The sequence below is a fragment of the Micropterus dolomieu genome, linkage group LG18 (assembly GCF_021292245.1).
Source record: "Micropterus dolomieu isolate WLL.071019.BEF.003 ecotype Adirondacks linkage group LG18, ASM2129224v1, whole genome shotgun sequence".
NCBI classification, from domain to species: Eukaryota; Metazoa; Chordata; class Actinopteri; order Centrarchiformes; family Centrarchidae; genus Micropterus; species Micropterus dolomieu.
Window position 1 is genome coordinate 26,314,204 of NC_060167.1, and position 25,386 is coordinate 26,339,589.

General features: G+C 40.7%; 1 protein-coding gene across 1 annotated transcript; it reads right to left on the reverse strand.

Moving 5' to 3' along the window:
* Positions 1-262: 262 nt before the first annotated feature.
* Positions 263-22,856, reverse strand: LOC123987325 (vitamin D3 receptor B). The gene is made up of 10 exons (XM_046076097.1): positions 22,176-22,856; positions 21,814-21,887; positions 10,057-10,204; positions 8,939-9,069; positions 7,556-7,752; positions 5,465-5,564; positions 4,568-4,749; positions 2,888-3,038; positions 1,451-1,567; positions 263-809 (listed from the first exon to the last, which is right to left on the reverse strand). The coding sequence occupies exons 3-10, from the start codon at positions 10,200-10,202 to the stop codon at positions 556-558; spliced, it is 1,278 nt and encodes a 425-aa protein (XP_045932053.1). The 5' UTR covers positions 10,203-10,204; positions 21,814-21,887; positions 22,176-22,856; the 3' UTR covers positions 263-555.
* Between the last annotated feature and the right edge of the window lie 2,530 nt (positions 22,857-25,386).

Below are 25,386 nucleotides of genomic sequence, written 5' to 3' on the forward strand. Positions count from 1 at the left end.
GTGCAGGCACTGCGTTTGCACTGATAAAATGAAATGTAGTCCGTACTGTATCTAAATTGTTCTGTGTAAAAGTTGCTGTTTCACGTAGGTGATGTAGAAAACAACCCCGGTAAAAACAAGAGGTAGCTCAACTGAATGGCTAAGTGAATAACTGAGAATGCTTTGTTGTGTTGGCGTGTGCACGTCATGTACACACACAAAATGTCCAGACATTTGAAAGCAGCTTGTTTGTTGATTTAAATACAGACAAAAACACTGTATATAGGCAGACGTATGTATAGTTTAATATGTATTATATGAAGCTTCCTTGTTTGCTGTGTCTCTTAACACCTGCTTGCTCTCCATATAACCTTGGCCTTTACGCCAACATAGACTTCTTCAGACAAGACACACATGAAACCACACACCCAACACAAACATGCAGACACACACATACACACTACGTTCTCTCCTCCACTCACTTCATACGCCACACCTCTGCTCTCTCCCTACATTTTAACCCCGAGGGCTCTTGTCTCTAGCTTCCTCATCACTGCCCAGGTTCTGAGCTGGCCTCTAGGAGACTTCACTGCCGAACACCTCCAGCACCAGCGGGGTGAGCTGCATGCTGTGCTCCGGCTGGAAGGAGAGCGAACGGTACTGTTTGGAGTGCTCCTCGTTGAGGCTGCGCAGGTCGGCCAGTTTCTGGATCATCTTGGCATAAATCAGCCGTCCTCCTGGGTGGTGAAGCTGGATGTAGGCCTGCAGGGTCTCGGACAGTCTGTCTTGGAGGGCTTCGATTCGTGCGTGGTCCTGCACACCTGGGCGGTCTGCAGAGAGGAGAGGAGATATATTTGTGGTTGTTACATAATTTCTGGTGCTTTTTAGCTTAACTATTAATATTGAAACCTTAATACAAAAACTAAGGATTATAAATTTGGGTTTATTGAAAAATAATAATAATCTAAGAAAACAATCTTAGATGTCCAACTGTAAATTACCATAAAATTGCATGATCTTTGTGTTTGTATTTCCACCGTTCTGCTCAGGTGGCTTGGTAATTTTAGATCAGGGAGAGTACATATATGCATTGTTAATGAGGTGCTTCATTTATACAAAGGAATGCAAATATCCACTTTGTTACACATGCTTGCGTGTACATGTATAATATATACACATCTGCAAATACATTCCATACACACAAAGCTGTGTTCAGACAAAGGCCAAACCCTTTAAGTAACTCAGACCTGCACCTCAATGTGAGTTATTTTGAGTGACAGATGGCAACAATGCTTTGAATGTTTCAGTTGACCTTTTAACTGAACCACAATAAAAACTATAATGAATATATTCTCTATTGGAAAAAAAAAAAAAAAAAAAAAAAAAAGGAGAAGAGGCAAACGAGATGACTCAAACAATTCATGATGACCCTCTACATGTTCCGTCCTCCACAAAGTCAGACCTACGGTACCTGGAGAAAGCAAGCAGATGGCCATCAGCAGCACATGTTCCTCCTCATGCAGGTTGAGCTTCTTCAAGCCCACCTGGAACTTCACCAGCGGCTCCAGCAGCTCCAGAGTGTGGCCCGCTACAGAGGACACAACACATCATTACCGCCTGTGCCGCACATCGAACATACTATATCACAGAAGAAAGGCCCTCCGGGGAACGTTACCATCCCTCATTAATATTTCACTTTGCCTGTTGGAATCATCTCTGGAGAGGATTTTTTTCCAGCATGCGGTTTGTTTTCACTAAGAACCGGCTGAGAATTAATTTAATGAGCTAATCTGAATTCAGATCAGTGTATACACCATTTCTTGGAGTTTGGGGTGGAGGTATGTGGATGTGTAAATGAGAAACCAAAACCATACTGATCAAAAGTTTTCATTGATTATCTTGACTACCTGTGTTTTCTCATTATTTAGCTAGAAATGTGTATTGAACCCCAATGCTTTCTGAGCGCTGACAGAAAAGTGCCTGTAGCGAGGAATATGTTAGCAACAAATGTTTTTTCAGATAAATTAATCTTTGTAATTAATAAATAAATCTAATTAAATAATAACTTATTTTTACCCTGATTTTATTTAGGTGGTAAAGTTTGTTTGTGTTGAGGCAATATTAAACACTGATGCATTTCAAAAGATTTGGTTTTTAAAAACTTGGGTTGGGAAAAACGTGTTTACTGAACAAAATAAAATATTGAAAAGTATCACTTTGATCGGTATAGACATTCAGGTATTGTATTGGGACTTTTTTTAACGATACACAGCAGTAACTTTAACTTCCGTGTTACATAAACTTTTTAACAAGCAGCTGCTGTGAAAGGTTAAGTTAAACTTTCATTCATCGTAAACTATAACTATAACTAGTATTCTATCAATTACTGCACAAGAAACACACATCAGTATTCCAGTCATGTTCACGTCAACTATTCGGTGATATTTTAGGAAGAGCACAACAGAGCTGCTTCTCCTGCTCCAGACAGTGGTTGTTTTGTGTGGTGAGCAGGTCAGGAGTGACATTCTTTGGCTGATCCTGGAGAGAGCGAGAGTGAGCGCGCGAGAGAGAGGGGTCTTGTTTGAAAGGCAAATGTAAGCCATGCCCACAGGGGCTTCTGCGGATATGTTAGATTGGTTTTGCTGAAAAACGTGCATTAGCATCCTTTTCCTATGGGTGTGTACACAGGCCACTGCCAATAACTATCTGTACTCCCACATGATCCGGTCGCCTCCTTAACAACGACGGGCTGTTGTTACTCTTCAAGTTCTGAGTAAATGTGTTAATGTTTAACATGAGCATCTTTTCTTCACCTATCCTATGAGTGAAATGAGCAAGCATGCGTATACATAGTCCTAAACACTAGACTAATCAGTCAAACTGTACACATGACATCGTTTAGACTGACCTTTGGTGACATCACTGATCTGGTATTTAAAGTCAGGCCCACCACAGCTCCAGGACATGTCTTCCAGGTTGAAGCTCTGATTTGAGCGCAGCATGATCACCTCAATGGCACTGGACTTGAGCAGGGCGATCTGGTCCTCTGCAGTCAGCTCCCTGTAGGGTAAGATATCACCTGCTAAGTTAATGAACCACAAATAGTTCACTATTAAAGTAATAGTCCTCAAATAACCTTTGTCATGTAGCATTGATTATGTTTATGTTTAGAGGAAACTGATACAGCAACGGGTAAACGAGTAAAGATTCAGTGCCCGCCCATTCTGCTTGTTTATGTCAGTTCATCAGTTGTATAATTTATTTCAAAGGAATTTGCTGATCACCGGTTTAATGACAACAGGTTCAAGGTCAGTCAAAGTCTTCAAAGATTATTAAATATATGCTCTGCAGGAAAGAAAAACATCCAAAACATTCAGTTTGCTTCCTCCTGAAGTGATGGGTGTGTGGAAAACACATCTGATAAACATCTATTCAAACTGATCTTAAACTGGTCACAGTAAAGCACTGTATCTAATGATGTTATGACACATCTTTAAATGTACATGAAATCAAACTGAACTAGCAGGATACATGAGCTGAAACTTGCAGATCTTTAGGGGAGGTTTTTCAGGGCTTAGGGAGGAGATCATAAGTGGACAAACATTCCAAAGGTAATCCGACCACATCCATCATTCGCTGCCAGTGGGAAGGACAACTCTCAGGAAATACAGGCCCCAACTCGTTTTAGCCTCGACTTAGGGGTGACCCCCGAGACATTGAGCGTTTGTCCCTGTCAACGCACTGAGACAAAAAAACAACAACGACAACACCACGCTGAAATGTGTGGAAGGTAGGGAAGAAACAATGAAAAAGGATGCTGTTAATTTGCCTTTATGGTAACCATTTACTGTATTCTGTTTTCAAAGTTAAGATTGTATTGTGCTTAGTCTCTCTTAAGAATCGGACTTCAAACAAAAGACAAGTCTTTCCTGTAATAGGTGCTTTTGAAAAATGTGTGACAATCAGATAAGACAGCTTGAGGGTGCAAGACAGGTGACTGCTCAATACTAGAAGAGTGGCTTCGTCTAAGGCTAGGAAGTCACCTACTAACACACTTCAAGCACTGAATTTTACACAAACAAGCTAATCCAGTGAAGGAACATGACGTAAAAGATTTTCCACAATGTGTCAGCTATCTGTAATATACAGTCTGTCAGTAATCTATGGCCTTTAGACATCAGCCATCATTGGGGTACAATATCGACTAATCGGACAGAAAAACAAATAGGTGTACAAAGTCTTCAACACACATTTAGATAAAGAGTCACTCAGAGACACGTAAATAAAAACTGATGAGGAGTTTTGAAAATTGTCTCACAGTGGTTTGCAAAACAGTACAGTCCAAGAGTGAATCATCAACATGTCGTTTGTTAACAAACATGTCTTGTTGCCATGTTATATTGGTAATTGTGAATTTGGTAAGAAAATCTTTTGTGACAGCCTATAGGGCTTGGAGTCTGAAATTCTCCAGACAAGGAAGTTTTGTGAGTTGTTAAAAAATAATGCAGAGTGACGGAGTCAAAACTATGACAGACAGTTAGAAGGATGCTCTCCACACACACACACACACACACACACACACACACACCCTGAACCCAGGGATCATCTTGGCAAAGCCAATAACCTTCTGGATGCTATAGGACACCAGGTCAGCCAGGTGGGGCAGCATGGAGAAGCTGGAGCCCTCCTCCTCGCTGGAGTCGGGGCTGCTGCCCTGCTCGTGGTACATCATCAGCAGGTTGTTGAAGTTCATTTTGGTGTCTACTGACTCTGCAGTGAGCAAGAAAATGGAAGAAGACAGAGGAAAGTAGAGGAGACAGAAAGAATATGTCACACTGTTCCTCCATGAATAGACACACAGTGCCAAGAGAACCAAGAGAAAAGGAATAGAGGGCTTGTTGACGGAAAGATCATGTGAAAATACACGAGTGTCAGGTCAGTAGGAGTGAGATGAAAGCTTTGATGACAGCTACGACAACATGTGAAGCATGCAGAGCTAGCTGGGGTTGTTTTGACTCATTCGTCTCCGCTGAGTGCTGGCGGTAGACCACGTGACCGTGTTCCTCGCTGTGTTCAACCCATTAGCGACGGATGCATTAATGAACTGATGTTTGCAAGTAGGAGTCAGGTGGGGGTTGGGGGGGACAGGTTATTCACAGAATTTCCACTGGATTCTCAGTAAAGCAACAAATGATATAAGCCAACACACAAACACCTGATCTGGAAAACATTGCATTGAAGTCAAGTACAAACTCTGTTGATATGTTTAATATAACATGTCTGCCAACTGTATGAGATAGTTTCACTTTCTATTGAAAGTTAGGTTGTTTTACTTTACTTACAAGTCAGTTATAATTTTAGTGAGGTGACATCTTATTTGTCCTTTTTTTTAAATATAAAATTTGTTTTTTGATCATTCCTACAAAGAAACTTGTAGCCCCAGATAGTCACTGTTTTCACTTGATTTTAAGTGTGTTTCTCTTACCTGGAGAGTGACTGAAGGAGTCAGAGGAGGCATCAGATAAAGAGTGGAGAGAGGCAGCTCTGCTGGCGCTACGCGTCACCGGGCCCTCACGCACAGGAGGCTAGACAGGCGAAAAGGGATCACATGAAGGAGGATTCTTAAATATGTCCAGTCACCAAAACCAAAAACCAAACTGATAAGCCATTTGATGGAAACTATTTCTAATATTTGAATATTTTACAAATTCATGGACTGGAGTATGGCCGTGTGTGTTTGTGTGTGTGTTTTGTGTGGATGGAAATCCGTTAGAGAACAGCACAGGATAGATGTCTGAAAGGAAAGGGGTGTTTGAGGGTAATTCAACACAGAGTTTCCGAGGAGAGATGGACAACTGGTTGTGAGATTTATGCGTAAACAATACAAAACATGACTGCTGTTGACAGGTAACGCTGTAAAGCTGGAGCAGAAAAAAACAACACCGAAATGCTGCGAGTATGCTGGTTAATGCACTACAAGTTAATGTTAAGGTCCCTGTACTCATTTGAAATTAATGTCAATATTGATATTTCATGGGACTCTGGAAGAGGCAAACAGCAAGTATACAGCAGCATTACTGTTAATGCGACTCTAAAACAGCTGGAACTGTTCCATCAGTCTTAATAACAATAACAGCTGTATGTCAATTCTGTTTGAAATTTATGTTGTTATCTGTAAGCACAGAAATGGCTGTATTTTTTAAAGAAAACACAAGAAGGCAGAATTGTGCCAAGTTGTTAAACAGTTTTTTTTGCTCCTCTGTTTTACAGAGGAGCAATTGAAAGCATCCTGGCTGGAATCATCAGAAATTGACATTGAATTAGGGCTGGGTGATTTAGCCAAAAATGTTATCACAATAAAAAATATTCAGTCAGTCATCATATTGACAATTATTACGATAAATGTCTAATCATTACTTATCATTCAAGTTTACAGGCTGATTTTCGCTTCTGAGGGAAAGTTGAAGAAACCAGATCGCTACAGTGGATCATTTCACAAATCTGAGGTAGAACATACAAAACAATTCAAATGAAAAAATCTCTTTAACAAATATGCATGAGTAAAATTAAGTACAATCTTTTTTCAGTCCTTTTTCTTCAACAAAATAAATATTTTAATACTGATTCATTCATGATTTATATTAAAGATTTATTATGTATTTAAATTGAGGAAAATTACATTGCAAAAACTATTGTTATTGTTTTATCACCCAGCCCTACAAGGGTTGTGTACAGCCCAGGACCAGAGGGCTCTGCAGCAGGTGATTAAAACCATTCAGAAGATCAGGGCATCAGTGAGGTGAGGTGCCTGCACAGCCCAAAGGATTCTAAAAAACAGTTCCCACCCAGCCACAGCCTGTTCACCCTGCTGCCGTCTGGAAAAAACAAAAAAAAACAAAAAAGAGTCTGGATACAGAAGTATCTGCTGTCGTACCACCAGACTGCTTCTTCCATCAGACTGTGAGACTCATTTATTCATCCTCAGCACTCCTCCTAACATTATGCGTATATTTCAGTCACGCTGCCGACTGATCTGCAGTGCACATTTTACAGTCCATGAGAGTTACACTTATCTGCCAGGACCTACTACACAGACATAACGTCACGTCATTTGTTATGCAGTCATCAAAGTACGCGAGAAGAGAGTCCTTCTGTTTACATTACTGGTCCATGGTGGACCACAGAAAACGCTCAAAAGTTTGTCTTGCTTCTGTAATAAAAGATAACGACACAGCAAAATGCCACACCTGCAGTAAGGAGATTTCGTGTCTGGAAGGAAGCACCTCCTATATGGTGTGAATCTGTAGGAATGCACCGTGTTCGACGTGTTGTCGTCTCCCAGCAGTGATGCCCCAGATCCATTTACCGCTAACAGTAGTTACGTTTCACACTCAGGTACAAAACACAGGTGAGATCCGGATCCATAAGAAGAATCACAATCGATAAAATTTAAACAATACCCAAACCTACCTTTTATACCTTGTATAAAAAGCTAGTGGAAATATATCTGAAAGCAAAATGTTGATATGACGTAAATGATAATTGTCAGTGACATTCATTGTATTAAGAAACTAACCCTGAAACGGCAGAAGTCGGAGTAGGAGTCGTCATATGTTTTGTGGTGTGCCTCCACCAGCGTGGCAATGACCTGACTCTGTTCGTCGGTAAGCCGGGGCCGCCGTGCCTCCCTCTCTGCTTCGCGCTGTGCCTCCTCATCCTTCCTTCGTTGAATCAGGTCCTTCTTTCTCTGCACTTCCTCATCTGTCAGAATGACTGAGGGTGCAAGTATAAAGAGACAAAGAGGGAGAGTGTTACGCTCACAGGAAAAACAAACTTTAGCAAAAACATGCAGAGAGAAAATAGTTTTATTTGCATATATGGAAAGCAGGTGGGGTAAAAGCAAGACTAGTGGGGGACGATAGAGTTAAGATAACTAAAATAACAGAATACAGGTTTACCACCCAAATAGGTTGAAGGTTCGCTGCTTTTTAAGCTTTTCAGTATGTTTTTACCTTGTGATGACAGCTATGTCAATGTGGTGTTGGGTGGAGGAGGGGGGTTGTTATTCTCTAGAGGAAGAGAATGGGAGGGGGTGGGGGACAGGTCCATATGGAGACCCCTGGTGCACTGAACAACTGAATGCATTGTCTTTGTTCTGTTTGCTCCTTGTTGTTCTAGCCGCTGAATTAGCTCACGGAGACAGAGAGAGCGAGAGGGAGGGAGAGAGAGCTGGGTCTCAACAACATGCTGCTGTTTTTGCAACAGCAATGCCAATGGCTCCCGTTCATGTACAGTAAATTGTCGTGTCGGTGCCACCACTCGTGTGGTATGACCAGTAATACTCTGGGGAAAGAGCATTCACCTGGATATGAGAGGCCTTAGCTTAAAAGAGACCAGCGTGGACAATATCCGGATATCGGGAGAAAATAAGAAAAAAAAATGTACCTGCTATTTACAGACCAAGAAAATAAACCGTGTGGAGAAAAGAGGCCTTGCTAGACTGAACATAACAGCAGGTGTTTAAACTTCAGATTTACTTACTGTATATAATGTGGGGAGGCTCCTCTAGTTCAAATAGAACATGCAAACACTGTAATGGGGCAAAGACCCAGAGATACTTGACCCCTGTCCAAATATTACATAATATATAAAATAGGGACAGTAGGCCCCCAAAAACGGCCAACAGCAGTTGTGTAAATTTTACTATCCATCCAAGGAAGAAATACGAAAAGTATATTTAATGTGTAATTTGTCTACATGGGAGGGTGGTCTTGCCTTAGTCCACAGTATTGGGCAACCACGTAAAATCACCGTCAAATGATCCTATCCTAGATCCTATTTACACTACTTGAATAATTGACAGTAAACTGATCAACCTGCAAAACCTAAATAACCCTGCAATTTAAATACATGCAGTAAATCACATGGTGTACACATATAGGTAACCCGTCATACTCACACTCTTTCATCATGCCAATGTCCACGCAGCGTTTGAGCCGGCAGGCCTGGCAGTGGCGCCTGTTGTCCTTGGTGATGGTGCAACTGCCGTTAAAGGGACAAGTGAAGGCAGCCTTGCGCTTCATACTGCGCCTAAATAAATTGTAGACATTTTACAGTCTGCTTAAATACACAGACATATCGGTTTATAAACACACAAAAGCAAAATTCAAAGAGCTCACTGATGTTAAGAATTTTGTTCACTCTGTGCAAACAATTTGAATTGAACAAATATAGCACTGCAAAACCTTTCAGAGTGTTTTGCACAAACAAATAATAATAAACAATAATCATGGTAGAACTGGATAAATATTTTTGCCCTTCAAGCCTGGGACTGAATGAAACAGCATAAATATGGACGACTGCCAAAAGTAGTCTCGCCAGACGGTGATGCAAATCATAATGATTTAGTCAGTGGTGGGCATATATGTACGAACATTTACACACAAGATGTGAGCAAAAACACACACATAAGCATGCTTGGTGAGAGTTCAAACAAGGGCCAGCTGAGAGATGAGGAAGGAGATTATTAAACATCCGTCTTTTTCATCCTCTCCCTTTAAATATCAACACTGTCGAGAGGAACAGACGCAAAAGTGCCGACACATCAAACACATACAAGCTCACAAAATCACGACTTGCTCTAGTTCTTTCTTTAGTTAAATTAGAAACTCCTGTGTATTACTGAGCAGGCAGCAGCCAACACATTAACTATAGGACCAAGCTCATTAGTATTCTCTACCTGCTGCTGGGCATTAGTGTGAACTCGAATGTTGTCCGTGGTTTTGTGTGTGTTCTTATGCAACTGTGGGTGGTAATTACATTTAATGTGTGTGTGTGTGTGTGTGTGTGTGTGTGTGTGTGTGGCCATTATATGTGCAAGTTCAGACATGTGTTTGTATACTAATATGTCAATAACTTGGTTAATATGCATCTTTTTGTTTTTAGCAGGGCGATATGAGCTATTGTTCTGCAACACAAGGCCTACTTAGTGTGAGCGTACATATCTGTGCGCAGCATACAAGTCAATTTGCATCTGCTTTACAGCGGATCTGTGACCTCGCCAATGCATTTCCGTACCTGAAAAAACCCTTGCAGCCCTCACAGGTCATGGCGTTGAAGTGGAAGCCGGTGGCTTTGTCGCCGCACACGCCGCAGATCCGCGGCACATTCCTATCGAACTCATCAGGGGCCAGAGTGGATGTACTCACAACCGTGGACTCCATCACTTTACAAAAAGAGGGCAAATGGAGGAAGAAAAATAAGAGAGACATCAGCTTCTGGTTATACAAACTTTTCACTTGCTCAATAACTTTGCCACCAACAAGCACAAAACCAGAAGAAAAAAAAAAACGTGAATTAGGCTGCCAACCTCTAACATCTGAATTAAATTTAAGAATATTTTCACCAAACTATAATCTGTTCAATGTTACACAACATATGAGAATAAAATGCTAAAAGTCATTTAAAAAGCAGGTTATGTTTCTGGTGCTGTTTGTTTGTCTGTCAGCAGGATTACAGAACAACTACTAAAAAGGTGGGCCAAGAAAGAGACCATTACATTCTGGAACAGATCTGAATCCTGGGGCGGAAACACAAATTATTGTGTCACTTTTGTTAATAATTATTCTATAATAAAAGAGAATAAATGGGGGGGGGGGTTTACATACTCTAATTCACAAACTTAAAACACTTGCAGATTTGCATATCATAGAAGATTGGACTATTACGCCTAACTTTTTTTTCTTCTTACAAAGCTGCTGTCAAAACCCTACACGAAGTGAGACATCTCTTTCCACCAGTCTCCATGCTAACCAAACAGTGTCCCTTCCTTCAGGACATATTCACTTGCCCAGTCCACCCATTGGAGATGAAGTCAACTCCAGTGTTTTTATCCTGGGTCGAGGAAGCTCAGCCATATGAATCAAGTGGAAAAACTGTTGTTCCACTCCAAAATGCTGGATCTGGGTTACATTTGATTACATAGTGCTCTGAGTATCTATTTCATTTAACAGCCTCGTGAGAGGGAGGGAAAAAGGCATGTCACCGCAAGGCTAGCATCCTCATAAACAAACATTCACTGTCTTTTTCACAAAGCTCCTTTCTTACTCTTTTCTTTGCTTCTACTGCAGAGTGAAAGCAAAGCAAATGATGGAAGGAGATGGAGGGCCAAGGGACAGGAGGGTAACTAAACCGATGCAAACCTCAACAAACTCACAAATCAACAGCCAATGGGGTAAAAGGCCCAGCTGAATAATTTAAAATGTTTTGACAGATCACTCCATTAGTCATGTCTAATTAAAAAACACTGGTCCTGCTAAAAATCTCAAATACAACAACTGCATTATTATTTCAGTTGTTTATCTATTTAGTTCAATTTTGAATATGAACAACATGCCCGGCCACTTCTTAACAGGACATGTAGAGTCCAAAAGGTCAGAAGAAGAAATTAAACGGAGGATCTAGTCATTGCCTTTCTGCATCACGGACAGCAGTGACTCCAGCCAGGATCATCTAATACGACGACTGCTACAGTAAAGTGAAACAGTAAGTATGCAAATGACTGGAGGTACCAGCAACTGACTGTACAACAGTAAATATTTGTGGAGTGAATTCAGCAGACAGGTCGAACTGAAAACTCATGGGCTGATGGGAAAACACTTAAGGCTGTCTGGCTTCATCACAGGGCTCCCGAAACAGAGAGCTCTGGATAACTGATGTAAAGAAAACTCAAAGCAGAGCAATAATTTCTCACATTATACAGAAGGAAAAAAAAATGATGTAGTGGGTTAAATCTACACTGTACAAACATAACATTTTATTTGCAGTCAGGAAACCATTTACACTCACTTGGCATATCCTAAACTCTCCCGTTTAGCACAATTGTTTCAGTGCACAATGTATTTCTTTCCCCCACCCTCTCACACATACTTTGTGCAAAAAGAAAAAAGTACACATGTTGAGTCAAAGGTCCTTTAGAATGACACACTATGAAAGCTGCATTAATCAATCTTATTAGACAAATTTCATGTCATCTTGATGTGTCCATGGACAAATCCTATTTCAACACAGTCATGAAAAGGCCCCCAGGCTATTTAATATATGAAAACACTTGCCATCCAGGTGATGTTATATGAATGTGAACAGGTTTTACATTTCAAGCGCTCACACTCCATGTAGCCCAAATAATGTGAGTCATCCTGACTCTGAGGCTTTGAAGTTTGAATGATAGCGCCCAAAAATGAATTGCATACTTCCAGACGCCAACAGTGTCGTAAAAATACTGTTTTTAAATCATGGTTCTTTCATAAAACTGATTTCACAGAAAAATGCATCTTCTATGTAAGGCCAGACACTCTCTCCATGACACGACTGCCAATTTGTCTGTCAAAGACGAGTTTTATCGAAGCCCCTTGTGCTGTTGCAACCTCATATGGGATGTCTGTTAAAAATGATTACTTTGGTAGCTTTGTATTCTGAGTGGTTGTACTAGGCTGGCCCATAAAGACAGAAATCATCAGGTTGTATAATGAGAAAAGGGTGGTGGTGGGTGCCGGTCATTCTCACGTACAGTATTAAAACGGGAGTCCTGCAGACATTTGGAGAGGTGACATATTGTCTGCATAGAGTACATCTATGACCAAACATAAAAATTGCATTGTCTATGGCTGGTTTAAATATATAATTAGTGTTTTTGGCATGTCTAACATAATAGCCACAAAATATTAATTTGCTTCCATGTAATGAAATGTTACACAACACTGACCAGTATAAATGGCACAGCCCGTTGTAAAACATCAAATCTGTTCTACTGCGTGTAGGCAAACCAATCCCAGCAGGCTTTCACACTCCTCACTCACTGTGAACATTTACCTTACTATATCACCATCTCATCAGTGAAGTCAGTCTTCTGTGATTGCATTCAGCCTTGACAGGCCATTACACTAAATGCAAGGTAGTATTGAGAGAGTGCTAAATAATGCATCGGGTTATTAGACCAGATCTGTACTCATTCCAGTCTCGAGCACACAAAGCCAGGGAACAGGCGTTGAGCTCTGGGCTACTCTACTGAATGTCTCACTCCTCAATGACATACATATTGTGTGTACGGCGTTCGGCAGCATCAATCAAATCTATCACTGCAGTAACAATGCCAAATATTACTCATGTGTTACACTGGCACAAAGCCAAAGGATAAAACAGTAAGACTGAATTTCTGACTAGCTTACAGGGTTGAGTCCTGCTCCATGACAGGCAGCCAAGTATGGATTTTAACATTTGATAAGAAGCATCTATAACCACTGTGCTTGTAGATTGCAACTAGACTACTTTACCAATTAGAAAACCACTGTTATGTAGGGCCGCAACAATTAATCAAATAATCGATTAGTTGTCAACTATTACATTCATTGGGAACTATTTTGATAATCGATTAATAGGTCATTTTTAAAGAAAAAATTTCTTATTATTAAATGTAAACATTTTCTGGTTTCTTTACTCCTTGGTGACAGTAAAGTGAATATTTTTGGGTTATGGACAAAACAAGACATTTAAGGAAGTCTTCTTGAACTTTGGGAAACATTGATCAACATTTGACAGTTTTATGACTTTTTTTTTTTAGACTACACAACTAAGAGAAAATAATCAACATATTTAGACGAAAATAATCATTAGTTGCAGCCATGCTGTCATGGGTTTTGAATAGTGCACTGCGGCAAGACTTTATCAACTTGGAGTCCAGCAACTTTTGGAGCAAACAACTGTTGAACTCAAACCTGTTGGAACTACAAACCTCTCAGGTGGTAAACAGATTTGCTGCTCACTGCAAACAGGAGCAGTGTGTTTTTGGCAGACATATGATGTTAAGAACACAGTGAGAATACAGAGAGGCAGTGAGAAATGGACTAGGAGTTTAAAGATTCTGAAACGTTTCTATGGATTTTTTAAAATTCAGAGATTCCAAATTTACTTTTTCCTCACTTTTTTCTCTAAACCAAACTTTTCAACCAACGGCGAGGCATTTACTAGGACATGTCTTCTGTCCTTTAACTTTCTATCAACATAATATAGCAATCAAATTATTGTTTTATACCTACTCTGAACTATGGTCACAACAAAAAGATTTTATATTTAAAAAACTGGCTTTAAAAATGGTTAGGATCTCATTTATTTTGAGTAGTTTGACATAAAACTAAATGTTAAACTGGGACTTTAAACAGGATAAGAATGAACCTGATTAATAAGAGACACACTGAAACTAGGGAAACAAGGCAAAAGTTTTTTGTTTTTTTTTAAACCCAACCCCCTAACCCTAACCTTTCATATGACCCTAAAGCGACACGAGTCTGTAACTGTTTATGAGCTCGGAGCCTCAGCTTAGATTACTCAGGGGGACTAAAAATATGATTCTTTAAAATAAAATCGAATCTAAATCTAATTAAATCTTAAATTCAGACAGCTGCTTTTTTAAATGATATTTAATATATAATAATTTTATGGCTTTTTGTTTTCAATTATATAATCCCTGCCACTTCCTAATAGTTTATAGCTCCTAAATAAAAGATAAGGACAAAGACAGAGAGAGAGGGAGGGAGCAAGATAGACACAGAGAGAGCATGAGACAGAGAGAGAGCATGAGACAGAGAGAGAGCATGAGACAGAGAGAGAGCATGAGACAGAGAGAGAGCCAGAACCAGAGCGTTCTTAAGTAAAATAACAAAACTTGACTCTTGCTAATTATTTCAATGTGATTATGCACTAAAAACCTAAAATTAACCAGAAAAGTAGATTGTTGCTACTTTGAAGATGGATGTCTAGCCATTTTTTCAAACTCCCTTTCTACCATGCACTTTTCTTTCCATAATCTAATCAAACATGACTGCACAACACATTATTTACACAGAACATAATGATGACTCTGCTGTTTAGGAACGTACAAAAATTGCTTCTCAAACAAAGCAGTCCTTTTTTTAATCTTTTATCTGTCTGCTGTTGCAGATATATTATTACATATACATCAAGTTTTATGGAGAATACACATTTAAAGCAACAGTGTTGAGATTAAATCCATGACTTCAGGGACTGACACACTAGGAGATGCTGTTGATTGTGACACATATAGATTTTTTGGCACATAAGTATATAAAGATAAAACATGGACAATCACAGTCAGTGAACAACCGTGAAAGTTGCACGTATATGTGAAGTATAGAGCTAGTGAGGGTAATTAAAGTAGCTCATGTCAGCCACATGATCAGTATGAGTAGGAATAAGCTTACACCAGCTGAATGGGGGACAAATCTCTTGAGCATGAACAACTTCTACCTGAGCGTTACAGCTGCTACGTTGGTTTATGTAAAATACTTTGAATCTCTTACGTTGCCTGGGGTGTTTATTGAATGTGCTCTCTCTTCCTCAAAGCAGTGGTAACAGAGATTTCATAACTTTGCACTTAGTCGAACTGATACATACTTGGTAGTAAGTGCAAAAATATAGGTTTAAAATTGAACTGTGTTTACATTGAACGCCTCTCAAATTTAAAGCAGCTCTTTTGCAGCAGCGCCGTTGCCGTTTCCTCTGGCTTCTCTAATCATCTGATCATGTTAGTGAATGGGTGGCACGTTTTTCACACTGTATGTGTCCATCCCACATAACTTCACAGATAGTTCAGATGAATTATCATCTCTTGCCCTCTGAATGGCCGTTTGCAGTCTGACAGAGGAAGTGCCAGCCCACTGGAGAGAGCTATGACAGTGGTGTAGGAGGAGAGGGGGACGCACGTGAGAAGCAGGCCAGCGAGGAGTGCACTGAAGAGATGCGAGTAAAAGCAGTCAGGGATATATACAGATATGGCGAAGAGGGGAGGGGTGACCTCTTTGTCACACTGACTTTCTTTGTCTCAAAGCGGACCCATGTTTTGTGTGTGTTTTGTCTATGAGAGAAGAATAGTGAGAGTCAGAGAATGTGAGAATAGTGGCCCAGAGAGAAGCGATCGACACAAACAGCCCATTTTAGTGATTTAAAAAGATGGCTAAAAATACACATAAGCCACTTCATTTACTTACTAAATATAAATAAATGTCTCATCTCTGACAGCTGGGGGGTTGCTATTCATACTGGAATCACAATTATAGTATGATTTATTTCTGTTTGTGTTGCTTCACTCCCATTTTAAAAATCAAGGAGGAATCGTGTGTGTGTGTGTGTGTGTGTGTGTGTGTGTGTGTGTGTGTGTGTGTGTGTGTGTGTGTGTGTGTGTGTGTGTGTGTGTGTGTGTGTGTGTGTGAGAGAGAGAGGACATGTCACAAGGAAAAACATCACTTGGCTGCCCAACTAAACTGTATGTATGAGAAAGACTGGTATTGATATACTGAATGCAAGGCTCTTTTATCCTTAAAAAAGGCACAGGAGGATGGATAACACCACATGTGACAACCACCACACCCCCCTGCTCACCCAATGAGAAATAACACTGAAAACCAGGATGGCTATTTTGTTTTTGAGGTTTGTAAGGGAGGTTGGACAAAATCCAACAACATAATGACTAGGGCTACAACTAACGATGTTTATAATTGATGATTACGTCCTTGGTTGAACCCTAAAACATAAGAGGGAAAGATTTCCCTCTGAAGCTCAAATTTCTTATTTCATCCAACATACGGTCTAAAACTAAGATAATCAATTACAATGATATAAAACTGAATAAAAGAAGCTAGGAACTCGATTTGATAATCAAAATAGTTTCTGATTAATATTTTGTATATTAACCAAACCATTAATTAAAAGACTCATCGTTTAGGTACTAGTATTGACAAATTTACAATTCTTTTCAGATAACGTTGACACACATTTTTCACTGATTGCACTTTTGCTCCACAACTAAGTAACATAAATAAGTAAGAAATAATTTATGGACTCAATCTGAGAAATCAGCTGATAAAAAGGAAAGAAAAGCGATGTGCAGTGGAAGCCTGGAGCTTGGGAGTCTGAGTGACACAGCAACAGTGGCCGATGAGCAAGAGATGAGGCCTGCTGTAATTATGCACAGTACCGCAAACTGACTCCAGCTTGTCATTTTAACTGGGTGGTGAAAGCTGTAAAATAAAGACATTACCCCAATTTTGGTGGTGCAGCTGGAGGAGAGGCAAGGGAGTTTCCCGTTCTTTTAACCCAACAAATTAATGGAGGGAGAACAAGTGCTACTTAGCATGCAGTGGAGCGGTGACTCATCTTTTCCTACTTTGATTTATTCACATCATGGCAGAAATGACACGCATGTGTCTCACAATCCAGGGACTGGCGTTAGAACCAGTCCCAGGTTGGATTTGAAAGACGTGACACTGTGTGCAGAAGCCTTAATGCCCAGTCATCAATTCTAAAGATAAATGGCCTAGTGGTCTTGGTGGTCTGACGTGAATTAGGATCAACATGTGTGAAAAACCACTTGTCTTGTTATATGACAGAATGTCTTTAATAACCGGAGCCTAACCCACACTACATAAAAAGTCCACCGCTTGAATATTCATTCATGAACACCTGGCAGTTTTTTTTCCACTCTGGTGGCGTTGAAGGAATATCCTACCAATGACACAACCGGTGTCACATTTATCAGTGTAAACTGTTTGCACCATCTGCATCCCAGGGTCCCAAATGGAAACCTCTAACTTGCACCTTCTAATTAGTTGACACTAGATCTTAATCAATGCAAAATTAAGCCTCAACTACAGATAGTGTGAACAGAGAGTAGAGAGTTGTTAAGTGCTAATATGAGAAATTGTAACAACTTCATTGCTGGTGATGCCGCATGAGGAGTGCTCTGAATATAGTAATTCATTACTCTGTGCATCACTGCTGCAGTTACTGCACCTACAGTGAGTTTGGGCTGCTGTGAAATATTCATACTGGGATAAGTGCCAAGGTGGACCATGGCAGGAGTCCAATACCAATCATATGGTAGCTTATATCCTTCTGTTCTACACGCCATTTCATTTTCTAGCTGCACCCATTGTGCACCAAGTATGTGATTACCAAACAGGAAAGTGGCCACTGGTTTTCCTTATCAGGTGCTGCGTACAGCAAAGACATAAGTAAGGTTTGGACCACTGCCCAGATGTTAGATTAACTTTCATCAAAGTCAATATCAAGTGATTATAAAACCCACCGTCCACCAACAGCCCACCATCTAACAAACCTAATTAAGTGGTTGCCATTAGTGCCTAGGCGTTAAAATGTGATTGAAGACAGGGCAAAGATATAACAAAGTGAAGAGGAAAGAGGTAAACGAGGGGTATCCAGACAGCATTTCAAGGAGGGATCGTTTTAACTGCGCACTGAAGAGAGAGGGGAAAGCGGGAAATAAAAAACTTCTGGCATCACGTCCCAAGAATGTCAGCAATGAGCTTACAGACCACATCCCAACACATAAGAGTCGGAGTCGGAATCACATCCAGACCTATAAGAGCATTGGAGGAAAGAGACGGATTGCTGTGGAACTTCTGAGTGGGAGAAGGAGGTCCTCTCCGACAGACCAATGAGCACTCTCCATCTCCATCACATGACGCAATCCCACAAATGGTTCTGAAATTGTTCCATGCTGCCAAAAGTTTCTCTTAAAGGGGAAAAAAAAGACAGCGAGAGAAATATTTAAAAGGAGGACAGAGAGAGAGACAGAGAGAGAAAAAAGACAGGGAGAGAAGTTGCGGAGAGCATTGAACGAAGAAAACATAAGGCGATGTGTTTTACTGCATACCTCGGGCTGGGTCACTATGAGTACAGAAGAGACATAAAACAAATAAGATCTGGAATGACCCGGGCTGCAGAGAGAGCTGGGCTACAATGGAAATACATGGTGTTGTGATTCACACATAGAAGCAGTTTTGGGTCCGCAATACTGGCAGAAAAGAGGGTGAAAAGGGAAAAAATGTTATGGAGTAGGAAGGTGGGGGGTGGCGAAAACAAGAACCATTAAAAGAAAACATGATCTGTGACAGAAGGAGTTTAATTGAAATCTGCTTGATGTTCAGAAATTTTCCTGGGGGGGGGGGGGGCAATACACAGGGAGAACAGATAGAGGAACCAGAACAATGGACAAAAAGAGACAATGTGGACCTAACAACAACAAAGTAGACAAACCCAGTCTGTAATACAGCTAAACAACTGGCTGAGCAGACTAGTCGAGTCCTGTCCCTTCGCTTCCCTCTCTCTCTCTTTCGTTCTCCCTCCCGCAGCCTCCACGGGTCTATCTCATGCTCTTTTCCTATGATCACAGGCAGCATGTTACAGCAGCAGTAATAGCACATGACAAGGTGACCTGTGCCCCACACAGGATGGGCTAAACTGGGGTGGAAGGGGTGGGGGGTCTCATGTCCCGTGTCCAGCCCTATGGTCTCTGCACCACTGCCCCCCCACCCAGGCCCCAGTGCTGGCCTGCAAGGGAAGAGAGAGGCAGTGACGGCAGCCTGCCCCCTTATGCTGGGCCCCTTGCTGGACTCTGGAGAGGGGAAAGAGACGAGGCAGGGAGAGGCCCACTCAAACACACACCAAAAGTCCTGTTTATGTCTATGCCGAATTTGACAGAGAACGCACATTCTCGAGTCGTGCACGCAGAAAGCCAACTGGACAGAACCGGACACACAACAGACGTGTGGGTGAGGTGGGTGCAAATGCACTTAGCCCCACAAGTAAAAGTTATATAACGTCCATAAAATGATGTCTCTCTTTCAGGAAATACTTCTCTTAAAAAATATTAAATGCACTAAATTACTTTTTTATTTCTAATAAAAAAAGCCAACTTTTAAAAGGTGAAAAAACATACAATTGTACTAAAATATGATACACATTCCAGTTTTACACTGAAATTAATTTATAAAAGATATCTGGATATACATCCACTGACCTAGATATCAAACAGTGACATATATTTTGCTTTCCAAGAAGATTTTTCTTTATATATAGCCTACAACAAATATGTGTAATGTGTACTTGGCCTAGAAAGCATCAACCACAGGAGGTAATTGAGGACCCAAAGACATTAGAGGGAACTTAACACTTCATTAGTCTCAAAGGCAACTGAACATATGTGGCAAACAGCACGCATGTACAAGTGGGCCTTTACAGTTAACTACAACAGCCCCTTTCTTTCTATAGGGTTACATGTGAGAGGAAGCGACCAATTACTGTAGTCACGAGGGGGTGGGGGTGGGGGGGGTCACTGTACAGGAGACCTAATGGACTGTACCATCACCAGCACACAGCTCCGTGAACAACGTGCTACAGCGACAGTCAATAAAAGACACAAACCCAGCTCATGTCGAAGCTTCTCATCACAACTTTGTTCTCAGTTCGACTGACAAGTTAATTAAAAATTGATTCAAAAGCTGAAGCATACTTGGTCCTCATTTGGGTTAAGTCTCCCGTTCTGTCCCAAATAACGCAGGTTCTCTCGTAAATTTCCACATCATATAAATCCAGAGCATGTGTGACCGTTGATCTCAAGTTGGCCAAGTTGACGAGAAGGGGCAATGCCCCCCCCCCTTTCTAAAAACAGGCAATGAAGCAGCTGACATAAAAACAACATCCTACCTGCTATTTTACCAGGTGTCAAACTGTTTCATAAACAGAAATGGATAGGTATGAGAATTATAGCACCAAGCTCACTGGAAAATAGGTAGGAATATATATGCCCCTGGCTGTTAGCTGTGTTTGGTCGCTTCAGATTTTCTTTGAAGTGATGAGCAGCAGAAAGAGAAGAGCTGGGGGCATTTTAAATTTCAGACATAAGAAAGACAAGATGCTCATAGTAATTAATGATGTCATAAATTATGTTATTATTGATGTCTAAAAAAAAAAAAAAAAAATGCACTGCATAGTTAGGTGTATACCTGTGTATGTAAATAACTGTACAGGCCTATATTGTTTTCATTTTTATGTTACTGTATTCTAATATAAATCTAATGATCAGTTATGTTCTATATGTGTCGCATTTAGGGACTACAAACTTTCAAGTCGTTGAACAGCCGTGTGTTGTATAATGATAAATAAATTACCCTGATCCTTGATCCTTGATTATCAGCCAGTGGCTCAGTGCTCTATGAGTATGAAGTGAGGGGTTAAGGGTGTAAGAAGATAAATACTTGCAGCTGTATAAATAATTCTACAACGCAACTGTGTTTGTGAAAGTGACAGAAGTCCTTCCATACTCAAAAATCGTTGTACATAGAAAATCTCATACAGGGAAATCACAACTGTAACATGACAAGAGAGCAGACAATTTCAGCTTATCGCCATTTTATCAAGGCAATAAAAAGTTCAGTTGATAATACACTGTGTTTTTTGAGGTTACAAAAGAGCTTGTAGTTAAAATCAATAACTCATGATTGTATTGACAATTTCATTTTCAGTTCTGCATATTTCATTACACAGCCTTTAGAGTCAGTGTCACTGATTTAGGTCACATCTTGACAGATCACATTAAATTAACCAAAGTTTTAAAAGTATTGATAATTTTTTTTAATTCAGAAACTTCAAATAACATATCAGTAAATTCATGATGGTCTTATTAATAGCAAAATTCATAATAGTTCATATATCACTTACTACCTTATTCTTAAAGAGACCCCCTTAAAGAGATGATAAGAGTTAAAGAATCATAGTCGTGAAATCATGAGACTGCACCAATCCCACGAAATATGTGCAAAAATGTCTAACTTCAAAGCAACATAATTTAAGAAATAATTACATGTGAATAGACAATTTCAGTGTCTTTTTTTTCAAAGACAATAGGACTGTCAATATAAACATCGCCAGGTATGACTTCAAAGCAAAAGAAAAATGTCTCACCTGAGGTTTTAGCATGCCCGTGTGCAATAGGTAACACTTGAAAGCTTTCTTCAGTTTATTCCAAGTTGTTAATCCTGTTCAATACAAAAGCAAAATGGCATGTCGCAAGTCACTGAGTGGGCCTAGTACCTGACCCGCAGTTGCTCTGTTTATGTAACGGTGAATTATTTTCAACAGCAACATACACACTCAGTGGCAATCACCGTGCATAACGTCAAGGCAACTACGTAGGCAGAAAACGTTGATTAAATAACAGTCTAAAACTGTGCTAAACCTGCTTCTTCTGCGGTCTTGTGCAACAGAAATGACAAGAAACTCAAGTCTCGACTTTAGTATTCCTCCTGTGCATGCGAGTTTCTTACCTCAGCTCAACTTTTCCCCATCAAGACCGAGCTGCTTTTTAATCCTCTTTAGTCACCGTGTGTCGCCGTCTTCACGCTCTCGCAAAGTGTGCCCCCTCCATGTTGACTGGCCGTGTTAGCTTTGAGTAACAAGGACCCGCGTAGTACTTAACTCAGAAAATGTGAGGAGACTTCGGGGAGAAAACGTCAAACTCGTACGCCCTTCCAGACGTTGGCTCTCACACACAGCAGCGCTGGTGGTAGCTAACGTTAGCGTGGCTAGCTGCCTGCATTAACCCTAAAACGCGGTACCAAGTTCAGCCAGCGTATTAACCGTTCTGCGACCGAAGCCGACGGGCGTCAAACGGAAAACGGTTGAGGCGCAACTGGATATCACTGGCGGACAAACGCACGAAGAAAACTCAATCACACATACGATAGTTCGACAAGAAATACCCCTCCTTCTTCAGGACCCAAATAGATGGCCATTACTTTTTGTTATGCGCCGCCCCCTCTTCAGGACCTCTACGGGAAAGAGGGATTTCCCCCCAGCCCCTCCATTAACCAATCACAGGTGGGCTCGGCGTGTCTCTCGTGTTGTGGTTGGTGGCATTTCGGCCCATCCGGCCACTGTTTGGTCAATTCCGATGCCCATTACACGGGGAGTCGCCACCTCAAACAGGGGTGTGTCGTGACGTCACAGGTAACGAAGAGGTAAACAACTTTGACCGCGTGAGGTTTAAAGCAACATCGTTTTGCCTCTGATCCCTCAATCAGCGGACACACGGCGTGGGGATTACCGTGCTAACATTAGACACCGCGCGGTGTCTCAGTAGGTGGAAATCGCGCCGTTACGGTCGTGTTTCTCTCGTGCACCGGAGGCTCTTTGTTTTGCAGCTACAGGCTTTGAGCCCTGTTCTTGAAGTTGAAATAAGCCATAACACCATCACTATCGATATCACGCAGTTGAAATAATACTATAAGCGGTGTCAGGTCCTAAATATATAATTTTAAGCATTTTGCTTTATTATTTCTTTGACACTTTACAAATGTGTGCAGTGAGGCGTGTGTACTTGAGGGGTGTGTCTACTCTGCAGTACAGTGGTAGGCTGGGAAGCAGTGCCGCTGCATGGCGAGCTTGCCATACATTTACAAAACATGAGAGATGGCCGAGTATGCTAAAAATAGATCATTTAAACAACCCCATTACACGATCACACTGCAATTATTGCTCATGTTCTGAGCTTTTCACATTGGTGAAATATCTATTTTTTGACCAACTTATTACTTATTTAGGTGGCATTTCTTCATTTACGGTTGTGTGCACATAGGGACTCCGGTACGTGTTGTTAATGGTGGTGGTGTGTGTGTGGAGGGGCTAGCGTAGGGGGCCTGGATGAAAGGTCAGGGGTGTGTCTATAATATAAACACAGTAAAGACGACAGATAGGAAGGGGAGAGGGAAAGAGAGAGGAGGGCCCCATCCGGTCACATTTATCCTCTTCCAAATAATCGTTCTTTACTTCTGCCGCAGCCTGAAAAACAAAGAGGTAGAACTGTGCAGATTGTAAAGACAATACAGATCTAGGCATTGCAACATAATGAGAATTTCCTGTGGTATAAATGAAGCTGCCTCTTAAGCAGAGGCTTACATTCATTTCTGACATTCATTTCTGACGTTTTAGGCCTATCCATTTGTTTTTTTAAATTGGCATAAATAATTAATTTTAGAAATAAATTTTACAAATACAAAGAGTTTTACTGCTGTACTATTTCCCCATCTATCCCATCTCAAATCTGTTTGTGCTTATCTTGCAATTATCTTTAAGAATGAAAAATTATATAACTGGAAGCTGGATGGATGGATGGAATATAACTGGAAACAGCAAGGCTTGAACAGATAATGAGTCATTAAAAAAACAGATTATAGCAATAAACAAAATGATGTAGGCTGAAACCATAGTTTATTGTGCCTACCCCCCTCAGTTAATAAAACATATGAATAAGTCCCATAGTCTGCTCTGTTCTGTTTATCAAATGTGCATCAGACATTGTGCACTCTCACAAAGCCCTCCATTTCTCTCCACCATAAAACCGATTCACGCACACGTGTGCAAAGTTCAGTGTCAACTATAGACTTAGTTATGCCCTGTTCTGCATTCTGTTTTAACCTCAGCGTATCATGAGCCCTCTGGCACTGTAGGCATGTGCCATAAGCTAGTTAACCATTGATTCATGTGCAGTAACTAGTAGTAAAGTGTGTGGGTGTTAGGTTCATGCTTATGGAGAGTTGATCCTTGTCCTGTGGCTTGGGCGGTCTCCAAGTCTGGCACCAGTACTGGATCAAGCCGCACTGCTAATGGGGATTTATTTGCCTCCCATGACAGACAGGTATCCTGGCCCAGCCATTTTGTGTCATTAGATGCTCCGGCCCTTCACAGTGAGCTGGCTTGCTGTCTGGTCTGAACCAGGAGAGTGAAAATCATGAACACTTGAGTGAAAATCATAAACACTTGACCTACTACAATTGCAAGAATTAGTATTTGTGGTGCTGGTGTGGGCAAAACTAGTATAGGATACTGGCACATGCCAACAGACAGATTTTTTACTTTAGGCTATTCTATAGTGCAAAGGGACAGTATAGTTCATGTAAACATCAGTTGAACACACACTTAGTATGTACATCAAAGCAGTAATGTGGCTGTAGATTTACAGGAGATTAATTTATTGTGAAGTGAAAATTAGTCCATTATGACGTTGTTATTCTCACCAGAATAAAATTAACTAAAACTTTGAAGATAAAGAAAATATTTTGCTGATGGGGTGTGCAGAATGAAATTACACAGGACAGCGGGTGTGAGTATTGTGGAAAAAACGAAATAGCAACATCATAAACAATAGCAGGTAAACAGACATGAAAGTCATGTCTGCCAAAATTAATAGTTTTTTCAGGAAACAAAATGATCATGTTGCACAAAAGCAACGTAGCACAAATAATAATCAGATTTTATAAGGCTATATCTGGGTTTCAAGCACATATGCAAACCCACATGCAGCTTCATCAGGTAAAGGTACATCCGATAAGAAATATAATAATAACAATTTCATCTACAACAACTAAATGAAAACGTGATCAAACATCACATGTCTGTAATCTTATTCGAGTTTATCAATCCTCCGTTACTCAGGGGGAAGCCCAGCTGTGTGTCACATGTACTGTATCTGCCTCCTTC